We start from the raw sequence: 12,997 nt of genomic DNA, 5'->3' as shown, positions 1-12,997 counted from the left end.
ACATCTTTCTTAGTATTCAGTGGAAAAAAGAAAGTCACTCAAGTTTGGAACAACATGATGTTTTGGGTGAACTATCCCTTTAAGTCAACATGGTGATATTAACTTTTTTGTAGAACAATACAAGTTATTCAGTAAATTATTGAGTAAAATTGAGCAATTGAGACATTTCCTTGTCCCCTCTCTTGCACGCACAGGGCCTGAGCCCGTTACAAACCTGTCTGTGTCCTCTGTCACTGTGAGCTCAGTGATTTTGAGCTGGATGCTTCCAAAAGGCATTAGCCCATACTATAGAGTAACTTGGGTTGACAGCCAATCATTCCCAATTCTCACCACTCAAACCTCCATGCAAATCACACAACTCACGCCTGGCACCAAGTACATCTTCAGTGTCACCTCAATGGCCTCTGATATCCTCACTGAGGGAGGTGCCATTGTTATATCTCAAAACACAAGTAAGTAATGCTGGCAGAAGAGAGAAGAGAAAGAGGGTTTAAGGGCCATTCACACAAGAAGCATCTTCTAGACATAGCATAGCGGAATAGATTTATTGTGTCTTGAGACATGTTATTACAAGTTTAACTTCATCAACTTGACACCACATCTTAAATATGTGCCACTCATTGCATGAGACACTTAAAAAAACAACAGTGAAATGTGTTGCAATAGTTAAAGCGCATGTTTACATGGGCCTTGTTAAGAATAGCGGCATTTTAGATTTTTTTTTTAACTGTGATTAATAGACAGCAGACATCGAAGAACATGTTTCCAAAATATTTTCTGTAGACAACTTCAGAAACCATGATTTGTGAAAATGATTTGTGATCTATGACATTTATACATATGTATACTGTGCTGCCATTGTAAATACTGTACTTCTATCAAGGCATGTAATGATATATGGTAATACGGTTTATCATGGTAATATATATATATATATATATATATATATATATATATATATATATATATATATAAAATACAACATATATACATTAAATCAACATTTAACCCCCACTATTACCCCTCCACAATCACCAAACCCACCCTGACCCCATACAAACACCCCTGTGGTCACACATAAGGACACACACACACACACACACACACACACACATATATATATATATATATATATATATATATATATATATATATATATATATATATAATAATCATACATAATTAAAAATAAACTTCTCTCTCCACAGCCCCACCCCATTAGTCCCCAAAAACGCTAAATAACTGCCCCATTTCCTATCAAACTAATCCCAAAACCCCAGCCGTCAACTTGACACCTCCTTCCATCCGACTTCCATCCCCTTAAAATAATCTGCTTACCAATCATAACACTGGTCAGAACACAATTTTTTATGAGTTTATCCCCAATATTGATGAACGCTTCATCGCCCAAAATACAGAGTCTGAAAAGATTTAATTTGAGTGCCCAATACATCACATATAAAACTCTGAACCTTCAACCAAAATTCTTGGATCTGAACACTCCACCAAAAATCATGGGCTGTGTCTCCATCTTCTGATTGGCATCGCCAGCAGGTGGGTGTGTCTTTTAAGACCAAGACTATATCATTTTTTGAATTCCATAAAAATGCAGAGGGATTGTAGGTCAAAGATGGTTTCCCTTTATGTAAAACATGTGGCAGAAAAGTGGCAGCAAAACACAGGAACACCTCCAACATTTTCGCTCATCTACGGGACAATCATCCTAGACAATTCAGCGAGATAAAAGTAAGTTATGAGCTGCACTTTCAGCCCCGCCTGCCAGTAGGCTTTTCCCCGCCTTTCTAGGGTTGGGGAGTGGGACGAGGACAGGGAAAAACAAAACAAAAAGAGGAGAGGGAGAGGGCAAAGCAGAGCGACAGTGAGAGAGAGGAATAACCTGGTTCGCCGGCACCCAGATATGGTGTCACCCGGCCCTCAGCCAGAGCTGCATGTGGCTCTCCCTCTCTCGAACTGCCACATTTCGCTGCACTTATCACTCTCCTCGGCTGATTAGCCCGATTGGGGGCCAGTCACGGCCCTCCTCCTCATAGTAACATTTGCGTCTTGTAGTAGCAACAAAAATACAGATGTAATCAGCTAATATATGGCACAATTATAATTTCAATATTAAAGGAATAGTTCACCCAAAAATGCCATCCCAGATGTGGGACATTCTTTCTTCTGCAGAAAACAAATGAAGATATTTAGAAGAATGTTTCAGCTCTGTATGTACATTCAGTGCAAGTGAATGGGTGCCAAAATTGTTATGCTCTAAAAAGCACATAAATTCAGCACAAAGGTAATCCATAAAACTCCAGTGTTAAATCCACATTTTCAGAAGTGTTATGATAGGTGTGGGTAAGAAACAGCAATATTTAAATCAATTTTTGCTAAAAGTTCTTCTCCATGCCCAGTGAGGGGTGATATGCATGAAGAATGTGAATCATCAATAACACAAGAAGAAGAATGTGAAAGTTAATGTGGAGACCGACTGAGCAGGAGGGAGAATTTATAGTAAAAATTGACTAAAATATTGATATTTTTCTCACCGACACATATCAGATCACTTCTGAAGATAAAGTAATTTGGATTACTTTTATGCTGATTTATTTTGGAGCTTCAAAAATTTGGCACCCATTCACTTGGATTGTATGGACCTACAAAGCTGAAATATTCTTAAAATAAATCTTCATTTGTGTTCTGCTGAAGAAAGAAAGCCACACATATTCATAATGGCATAAGGGCAAGTAAATGATGAGAGAATTTAAATTTTTGAACTGTCAAAAATGAACTATCCCTTTAAGGTCAAGTTGGAATGCAACACAATCGTACATTGCCATACAGTGCGAGTTAACTTGCGGTTATTAAACTTGTACTGTAACTAGCGCCTAGCTTAATATTAGCAACTGGCTTGCCTACTACATGCATACTATTGTTGATGCCTAGTATCTAGCTCAATAAATTTCATCTAGCCTTACTTTTACTTAACCCTCAACAAAAGAAGTTGTAGGTCTGTAATGATAGGTGACCCCATGCCATAATGACCATTTAAATATTAAGACATCATCTTGATGTTATATTTGGCTATGTATCTAAGGAATTTATGGTATTTTATATATGTTCAGGGTTCTTTTCAAAGTTCTATGTTATCTGTTAATTTAAAAGGTTAAAAGTTAATTTCATAAAAAATTTTGGTATTGAAAAATGTATTAAACTTTGAACTTACACTTAAAGTTTGATTGTCGTTCAGTACCTTTTTGTAATGTAATTCAATACTGTGATAATAACGTATAACATAAAAGGTTCATTATCATTTACGTGAAAATTTGATAACGTCACATGCCTACTTTTGTTCCTCACAGCCTTGCTTTCATACATGTCAGAAATTAAATGGCTCTACTCTGACTAATTCTATAGAACTACAAGACACAAGAATGCATCCTGTGTGAACAGCCCCTAACAGTCTCTGTATTGTATGTGGAGTAAATTGAACAAGGGTGTGTGCATGGATTATAATGGCTGTGATTTGTACCTGCATTTATGTTAATGAAGGTGTATTACCTGTGTACAGGCCCAGCACAAGTGGAGAATATCACTGTGCTGAGTTCCAGTAATAGAAGTCTGACTGTGAGCTGGGCAGCTCCTCTAGGTCATGTGGACTTATATGTGGTAAACATATCCAGTGCTGAGCTGAACATGACCCAGAATCTTAACAACTCTGCAAACACCTCAGTCTTCAGTAACCTCACAGCAGGACGTTTCTACAACCTCACAGTCACCTCCATCAGTGGAATCCTGAGAAACATCTCAAACATAGTGTTGGTTGCCACGAGTAAGTCAGAAAAGCTTCATCCACTCTCTGTACATCAGCAGGATCATTTATAGTAAGTGTGTATGATATTTCCCCTCAGAGCCCAACCCACCTGAAGCACTTGGAGTGAGTGACCAGACAAATATATCTATTTCTTTGTCGTGGTTAAGACCTATCTTAATGGACGGAGTGAATGTGACATATGAAGTGTCATATAGACTCAGCCAATCAGGGCTCAACCTAACCTTGAGTCAAACCACTTCATTAAACGTGACGGTCAAAAGTTTATTACCGGGCAGCCAGTATGACATCACTGTGGTCACCATTGGAGTGAAAGATCTCAGGAGCTCATTTGTTAACCTCACTGCATTTACAGGTAACACACACACACTCACTCTCTCTCTCTCTCTCTCTCTCTCTCTCTCTCTCTCTCTCTCTCTCTCTCTCTCACTCACCAGCACACATTATACACCCCAAGCACAGCATTAATTTAACATAAGATACTGATAGTGTACCCTGATAACTACATCTACAATTAGGTTTACAGTATATGTTTAATGTGTGTGTGTGTGTGTGTTGCATTTGTGCGAATGCCTGTGGCTGTTTTTCCACCAGCTCCTAATGCAGTGCGAAATCTCGAGGTTTCTGCTGTCAGCACCAGTTCAGTCAATCTGACCTGGCTTCCCCCTAATGGAACTTCCAGTCTGTTGTCCTACAGTTTTAACATTGCCACACCTAAGCAGACATTCAGTGCAACATCCAACAATTATCAGATTACTCAACTGTTGCCTGGTACTCAGTATAATTGCAGTGTCAGCACATACATAGCAGCTGCCAACATCTCTGGACCCTCACAATCCATACAGTGTAATACAAGTGAGTCTAATAACTATATACATCTCTCTCTAAACCAGTAACTAAAATGACTGTTGAAAAACAGAATGTAAATATAAAGCCACTTCCATAGAGAAAAGTGTTAAACATGATTGTTTGATAATGTTTTCTGTCCTGATGAGGTATTCAAAGTAGGTATAGGAGTATGCATTACAGTATATGTTAATGTTGCTTTGCATTGCTTAGTTTTATTTGTTTTGATATACAAGCAAAGCTTGTAGAGGGGAGGCTGGGGCTAGTTGTCACACTGGAAAGTTGTCACAAGGGCTAAATCTCAGTACCGATAAGATTTGGAGCCCTATTTTAAGAGCGCTAGTGCTAAGCTCAGCCCTATGCCATAATTCATACATGCAAATCAATGGGCATATCCAGGATGTTTTGGTATGACATGTTTCTCAGGAAAATAGCAATTGCACTTTGAACCACTTCATTTACATACAATACACTCACACTTGCATGAAAATTGCAATTCGAATTTGCACTCTCATGCAAAAGATGTTGCGCACGGTTGTAGAGTGTTGCATACTCATGAAAATAGAGCGCTTGGTGTCAAAAGTCCAATTGTGCAAAGTTGTGTTTTCTCTAGGAGAGGTGTTATATGTTGGCTTGAAACACATATTTAAAAATGTTTAAAATTAGAATAATTTTTGTGAATTTTACTGTCTAAATAGTTTTTCACTATCATTATATTTTTCTTATAGCCTTTTGTGTAAACAAGTGAAAATAATCAAACCACACTAGCATTCATTCAGGCAAGTGTCACCTGTATATTATAAAGGCAGTTTTTTTTTTCACAAGGTATTCTTTATGAAAGTCAGGTCGGGGCATGTTGTCACATTTTTATAGAGGCAGTTTGTTACAAGTGTTTTGAATGCCATAAATTACAATATTATTTGGCCAAAATAATGTTTTGATATTTGGGTATGTTAACTTTTCCACTTTTGTTGTGCCATGAATCGTTTAGTGCTTAATAATTGTTTTACTTTTTAAGTATTGCTAAACAGCCTATAATAAGTAAAAATTGTGCCAGCTAGCTCTGGTCTCCTCTGATACTGAACAATATGTGGTATACTTATTAATATGTCTAATTCTTTGATTGTACACTACTAAGCACACAATATTCATTAGCATGTGAGTCTTATGTGGAATACCTCTCTTTCAGAGCCTTTGCCAGTGACTAGTTTATCTGCTTCTCCTGTTGGCACCACTGAGATATGGCTGTCTTGGTCTCAACAGAGTGACTACAAGCTTATATATCTGTATAATGTGAGTGTGAATGGGGATCGATGGATACAGAGTAGCAATGAGACTGCAAAGGTCTCTGACCTGATCCCTGGGAACAACTACACTTTCATTGTGCTAACTGTAGCAAACAGCCTTAGCTCTGAACCGGTATACATCTTTGCTTTCACAGGTATTACATTATCATAACATACATAACTCACACACTGCTGTGCCTTTTATACTGCACAATACAGCTCAACTATCAGCAATCCCATAGATAAACTGGAAAACTCAATGTTACATGCATTTCTGAATTTAAAGGGATAGTTAACCCAAAATTAAACTTTTACTCACCCTTATGCCATCCAAGATGTGTATGATTTTCTTACTTCTGCTGAACACAAACAAAGATTTTTAGAAGAATATCTCAGCTCTGTAGATTCAAACAATGTATGTGGGTATCCAAAAGCATATAAAGGCAGCATAAAACAATCTATATGATTTAACCAGTGGTTAAATCCATATCTTCAGAAGTGATATGATAGGTATATATTTAAGTCCTTTTTTACTATAAATTCTACTCCCCACCCAGTAGGTGGCTATATGCACAAAGAATGTGAATCACCAAAAACAAAAAGAAGAAAATGAAAGTGGTGATTTATAGTAAAAAAAAAAAAAAAGGGCTTAAATATAGATCTGTATCTCTTAGTTTAGAGTTCCATGTTGGAAATGTAATGGTTACCTCTGTGCTGTTGAAATGTAACACTCTTTTTCCTCCTTTTCAATTCTTTGTTGTCAGGGCTTGATAAGGCATCAAATATTTCTGCAGTAGGATCTACTGTGAGTATGAGAGTAGAGTGGAGACCACCTGCTGGCAATGTGGGTCTCTATAGTGTCAAAATCCTGCTCAATGGAACGGTTGTAAAAACAGAGAATCGAACAAATGAAACATCTGTGGTCTTCTCAGACCTGCTCCCTGGAACTCAATACTTGGTCATTGTTACCAGCATCAGTGGACCCATAAAGCAAGACAGTGACAGTGTGCTGAATGCTACCTGTAAGACTCGTTACACACCCTGACACAAACACACACTTTAAATATCTCAAGTACAAGCACTTAGAAGCACTAAACGCACACAACTCACTCTGGACAATGTTGATTAGTATATTCACAGACTTTTGCAAATGTTTGGGCAAAGTAAGAAATTAAAGTAATATTAGTAAAATTACAGTGGAAGTGAAACTAAAGTGTAAAGTCTCTCCTTTCCAAGAAGAGAAACTGTCTTATGGTTGACACTAAACGTTTTAGGCCACTCAAGAAAATATAGATTTAGAGCTATGCATCTGGTAGTACTGTAATATAACTATATAACATTAGAATACATTCAAGTGAACATCCTTTACATAGTACAAGAAAGAACAATTGAACAAATTAATTCAATTTTAGAATTGATCATTGTGAGATCAATTTTAATATATACTCCTCCCTTTTTTCTACTTTTCCTTTAATTATTTTGATGTCAGGAATTTGTCATACTGTTTAACTTGTAACTGTTTTACTGAAACAATATACTCAAGGCAATGCACTTGTAGACTTCCACTCTGGTAAGGTCATACTTTGTGTGTGTGTGTGTTTGTGAGTTGTATGAGTGTATTGTGCTATACATTTGGTTTATGAGGACATTTTTAGTGTCCCTGTAATTCAAATGGCTTACAAAACATACTAAACAATGTTTTTTTGAAAATGCCTAAAGTTTTCTGTGAGGGTTAGGCTTAGTGGTAGTGGTATACAAATCATTATGTCTATGGAGAGTCCTCGTAATGACAGGAGTACCAACATGTGGGTGTGTGTGTGTGTTTGGGAACATTATTAGCTAAAAGCTGAAGTTTGCCACCTAGTGTGTCATTGTGAGGTTTTAAAAAAAGTTCTGATTCATTTTTCTTGGGTGGCCCAAGTGTTTTTGCACAGTGCTGTATGTATACCTAATAGCTCAGATTTACTCTAGTTTTTGCCACTAAGAATTGTTTTGGAGCATTATAAACTATTTTCCTTTTAAGTTTTTTATAGTTTGGCCTTCTTAATCATTAAGATTTATTATTGTTTAATGTTGGCCATTTATTGTTGAAATGTTTTTATAACTGTACAACTGAAGAAAAAATTATGTAAAATGATAACCTGGTGGTGTTGTAGGCCAAGTATTTCATATGTATCATTTGTCATATATTGTTGTTCCAGTGCCAACTCCTCCTGGTGATTTGTTGGTGACAGCACAGAGCACAAACTCTCTAAACATCAGCTGGGCTCGACCGGTCAACATGATCTCAGTACCTCACTACTACCTCCTGCAATACAGCAACAGCACTCTCATATCAAACACAATCAACTGCAGCTTAAACTACAGCTCTGTACCCCTCCTTAGTGCAGGTGTCCAGTACAACATCACTGTGAAAACTGTTGGTGCAATGGGATATTTAAGCTCTCCTCAGTATCTCACTGCATATACAAGTAAGTAAACAAGTACTTTGTAGTTATTCACATTTACACATATTAACAGTTACACAGATGTGTTTAACTAAACACACATTTAACCTTTTTCTCACACATACACATATAAGATAAACAGTCCAAAGATTTGGGGTTGGGATTAGAAGAAAAAAATCAATCGAAACAAAAATCGAAGTAGGATGCAGCAAAGCCTTCGCATTTATTTAATATACATGTTGGATGGAGTCATAATATTCTATGCTTTAGCTTCAGAAGGACAGTTAAACTCTTGAATTTTTTGTGTTGCATACATTTTTTTTTATTAAACACGATATTTGCACAAATTAACACTTTTCATCTAAAACTTAATAAATTGATAGAACTGTCCCAGGGCAAATCAGTTCATTTTCTCACTTAAGTTTATTTATTTATTTCAATTTTCTAACAGCAAAAATGCCAAATAGGACAGTGCAATGAAAAAATATTAGGGTTAAATGTGTATTTTGCAATTTTTCCAAGTCTCCACTGAACAATTAACATATATGATACATTAATATTGTGTGTCTGTGCTGTCAGAAAAAGGTCTACAATTAAAATGAGTCTTACAGGTTTTTGGTATGGCTTATTACAGATATAATTTCAAAGTTATCCAGCCAGGGGTACTAAGTTGCTTTCCTCTTTTTTTTTTTTTTTACCCTAATATTACTTATTAAAGCAGCATAAAATGTATTCTGAACATGATTCATGCATGCAATCTGCATGGGTAAAGAATATTCAAACAAAAAGCTTTCTGTACTCTAGTGTCACCAGTTGCTCTGGTTCTGATAACCGCAACGGCTTCTGACATGTGATCTAAAGCTTATAGTTTATTGGTCAGGGCATTTTTTTTGTTGTTTTTTTTTTACACCATAAAAAAAGCATCGCTTTGTTTTCCCGCATGGTTAATGCAGTCAGTGAATAGGACACTTGGTGCTATATGGCCTAAATATCTCACCTTACCAACAGAACATTGGTGAAGATGAATTGTGTCTGTTTATTTGAATGTTCTTTCAGATCCTACTGCTGTAAGTGTCGTGAGAGTGAATGGATTCACAGAGAACAGTATTTTCCTGAGCTGGCAGCAGCTGGATGTTCAGCAATATGGTTACTCTTACCTGCTCACATTCACACTCCCCAATGGTACAGACAAACAGAAGACTGTGAGTAATACCACAGCACAGCTGCTGTCACTGCAGTCGGCTAGTCAATACAATATCAGCATCATTGTGCAGACTGCTGGTGGCACCAAGTCTGATCCCCAGTTAATAACGGCCTACAGCAGTAAGTAACCACACTGCCCATGACAACATACTACTTCATACATCCTTTTTACTGCCCAATATTTGCTACACTACCTATTATACTATAAGAAGTGATAAACTGATATTGGGCTGGCTTTTAATTTTGTCTTTTTATTATTTTATATTGAGTAATTATTAATATATCTCACTACTACTACTATTATTAAATTGTACTATATTTCATCACTATATGGCCTTCGCTCACCCTGCTCTATAGGTATTGGCATCGGCCGATAGCGATCGACTTCTAGTTAAATGCAGCTCATTATGTCCGCACTGCAGTCAGTATCATGTTTCTGTTACAGAACCATATCCGGTTTCCTCTGTGCGTTCTGACATTCTGAATGTTTCTTCTGTGAGGCTGAGCTGGAACCGTCCCTTGGAGTACCTCAGTGGGTTTTCATACCAAATATTAGTATCAAACTGCACAGACAACAGTAAAAACCTGTTTACATCCTCCGAAAACATCACAGTTTCAGACCTGGAGCCTGGGACCCTGTGTCTGTTCAGTGTGTATAGTTTAGCCAATTATATTTTGGGAGAACCAAAGAACATCACTGTCCTCACAAGTATGTATCATGCTGATTCCTACGCACACACCATATGGGTCATTACTGTTCTTGAAAGGACACTTTGCTATTTGTCTCTCTTTCTCCAAAGTGCCCTCTGTAGTAGTTCCAAGACTAGATAATCAAGGATCTAATAATTCACTCTTGGTGATGTGGGATCACCCTGTGGGTGGGCTGGACATGTACATTCTAAACATCAGCAGTGCAGGATGGAGCAACTCTACAAAACTCAACAAAACTGTACACAGTCATACCTTCATTCAGCTAAAAGCAGCAACCGTCTTTACTGTCTTGCTCGTCACTGTCAAAGGAACCTTCCAAGAAACATCAAGTTCAGTTGACATGGCAACTTGTGAGTATTCATCCCCAAACCATAATAGGGTAGAACTCTTGTGAAGTCATGCAAAGACTTTTTACAAACAAACAAACAAACAAACAAACAAACAAACAAACAGCAATTAAAGATGGTGATTGTGTGTGTTTCAGATCCAAATGGACCAGGCGAGATTATGGAATTGTTCAAGAGCACTCATTCAGTGTTGTTGCATTGGGCTGAAGCTCAGGATATGAATGCTGGCAGCTTCAACTACAGCCTGACCTACTGGCTTGACTATAACAATATAAGTCAATTTCTCACTCCTAATAACTCTTTCCTTTTGGACAGCTTGCAATCTGGAACATCCTATAACGTTTCAGTTGCTACTGTCGGACCAATGGGCTTCCAGAGTCAATCTGTGTTCAGATACCCTGTTACCACCAGTAAGTTCAGCAGTTAGCTGTATGTGAACTTATTAACATTTAAACAACTGAAAACAAACTTTTCCAACATATATATTGTTTTGTTTTAGTTAATCATTGAAATGAGGGGGGGAATATCACACAGCAGGGAACGGAAATTCACTACACTCACATACAGTGCTTCTGTGTTTTTATCTGGAGTCTGAAGCATTTTGTGCTACATGGTTCTTTCAGAAATACCTTAAAGTTTTCTTTCTGAAACTGGTATCACAATATTTTATGATGTAGGGTCCCCCACCACCGTAGGTCTGGCCCTGGTTAGGTGAACACATTTTGCCCTCAGCTCCACTGCTTTCACAACACAATGTGACAAATGTAGCATTTTGTAACGCTGCACCGCTACTCTTTAGAAAATGTAGCTCTTTATTGGAAAAGGAACAACATTGTGAAAATAGCTACTTTTGTGCTACTGAAAAATATAGTTCAGTCATGTCAACTCTCAGAAAGATTTAGCATGTTAATGTGAGTATACATATTTATTGGATATTGGTCTTAGCAGACCAGATCTGTTATGCTGCTGCTGCAAAGCAAGTACAGAGATTTGCTACTGTTAAAACATACACAGACATACTGAGTTAAGCATGCTGCTGCTGATGCACAATTAGACAAAAACGCAATACATGCTGCTGCACAAACAGACATTCAAACAATCCCCATGCTGCAGATCTAGACAGGTGAAGCTGGAGTGGAGGTGGGTTTCAGAGAAAAACTTTCACAGCACACAGCAGTAAAAACGGCTTATCTGGAAATCTGAGCTATTTAAAGGTGCATTCAGTAGTCTCCCGTTGTCTCCGCTGCTAAAGCACGGTAAATAAGTATGTTCCATTGTGTTCTTTTCACTTTTCGCTTCACCAAACAACAAAACTTTGTGCTAAATAAGAATAGCCAAGCGTATCTACATAGGCGGCAGCCAATGAGCGCGAGGATTCTCTTCTACGTTTAGTGAAAGCCACTGGTCATGTGATTTCAACATGGTGAAACATATTGAAGGGGGTGACCCGCACCATGTATAATAAAACACTTTTTCTAGAAAACTATTATGAGTACAGTCTTCAACTCATGTGAGTGTACACCATTCAGATCACTCTTCACAAAAACACAATTAATTCGTTAATGTGTAAAACTTTTTAAATTAGCCCCAAATGACTGAATGCACCTTTAAATGTTAGTAAAAGAGAAAGACACAAGTTGATTGCTACCAGATTACATGTCAAAGACCAATCAGCTTGTGAGCAGATTGGCTATCAGATTAAAAATTTAAAGAACCTATCAGCATGCACCACATAGTTACATGGCTGCACTTCAGTCATTCAAGTTAGTAGTGTTGCTAGTTTTAGTAAGTTACAACCCAACTCTGGTGAATAATGCACTGGTCATGTAGATTCTTAAGCCTCTACTTGCACCAGAGTCTGGAGTATCAATCCTCAAAAGACACATTTTTATGAAATTATGATATCAAACACCTCTTTAAAGTCCTCATACTTCTTCCCACATCTGTTTACAGAGCCTGACCCTGTCAAAAACCTGCATGTTGTTTCCACAACAACAAATGCAATCTCTGTAGAGTGGGTGGGTGTGAAAGGCGTCCCGAAGTATGTAGTGAGTGTGTACAATGCGATGGGAGAGCTTCAGAGGAACACGACCAACTCAAATAGCTGGTCTGTGCATAATCTGATGCCTTCAATGCTGTTAAACATAAGTGTGCAGAGTAGCACTTCTGACAACACAGAGGGAGCTGCTGTGTGGCTACAAAATTGCACAGGTTAGTACAACACATCCTAATACTGCTAAAATACAAACACATAAGTACACATGTGAAACAAATCTTTATTTGATGCACACACTACATACAGTCATAAAACAGTAGGAACACTGA

At 37.6% G+C, this 12,997-nt stretch overlaps 1 protein-coding gene across 1 annotated transcript in view; it reads left to right on the top strand.

Moving 5' to 3' along the window:
• ptprja (protein tyrosine phosphatase receptor type Ja) overlaps window positions 1-12,997 on the top strand; it is a 55,077-nt gene that overhangs the window by 30,240 nt on the left and 11,840 nt on the right. The window contains exons 5-16 of the mRNA XM_052149284.1: window positions 195-452; window positions 3,572-3,832; window positions 3,912-4,187; window positions 4,427-4,687; window positions 5,868-6,119; window positions 6,729-6,986; window positions 8,166-8,435; window positions 9,468-9,734; window positions 10,060-10,323; window positions 10,415-10,675; window positions 10,810-11,082; window positions 12,626-12,883. Coding sequence (XP_052005244.1) covers window positions 195-452; window positions 3,572-3,832; window positions 3,912-4,187; window positions 4,427-4,687; window positions 5,868-6,119; window positions 6,729-6,986; window positions 8,166-8,435; window positions 9,468-9,734; window positions 10,060-10,323; window positions 10,415-10,675; window positions 10,810-11,082; window positions 12,626-12,883 — 3,159 coding nt within the window. The remainder of the gene's footprint in view (window positions 1-194; window positions 453-3,571; window positions 3,833-3,911; window positions 4,188-4,426; window positions 4,688-5,867; window positions 6,120-6,728; window positions 6,987-8,165; window positions 8,436-9,467; window positions 9,735-10,059; window positions 10,324-10,414; window positions 10,676-10,809; window positions 11,083-12,625; window positions 12,884-12,997) is intronic.

This window comes from Xyrauchen texanus, chromosome 2 (genome assembly GCF_025860055.1).
Source record: "Xyrauchen texanus isolate HMW12.3.18 chromosome 2, RBS_HiC_50CHRs, whole genome shotgun sequence".
NCBI lineage: Eukaryota > Metazoa > Chordata > Actinopteri > Cypriniformes > Catostomidae > Xyrauchen > Xyrauchen texanus.
Note: the sequence above shows the minus strand (reverse complement) of the source record. Positions and strands in the feature narration are given on the sequence as shown.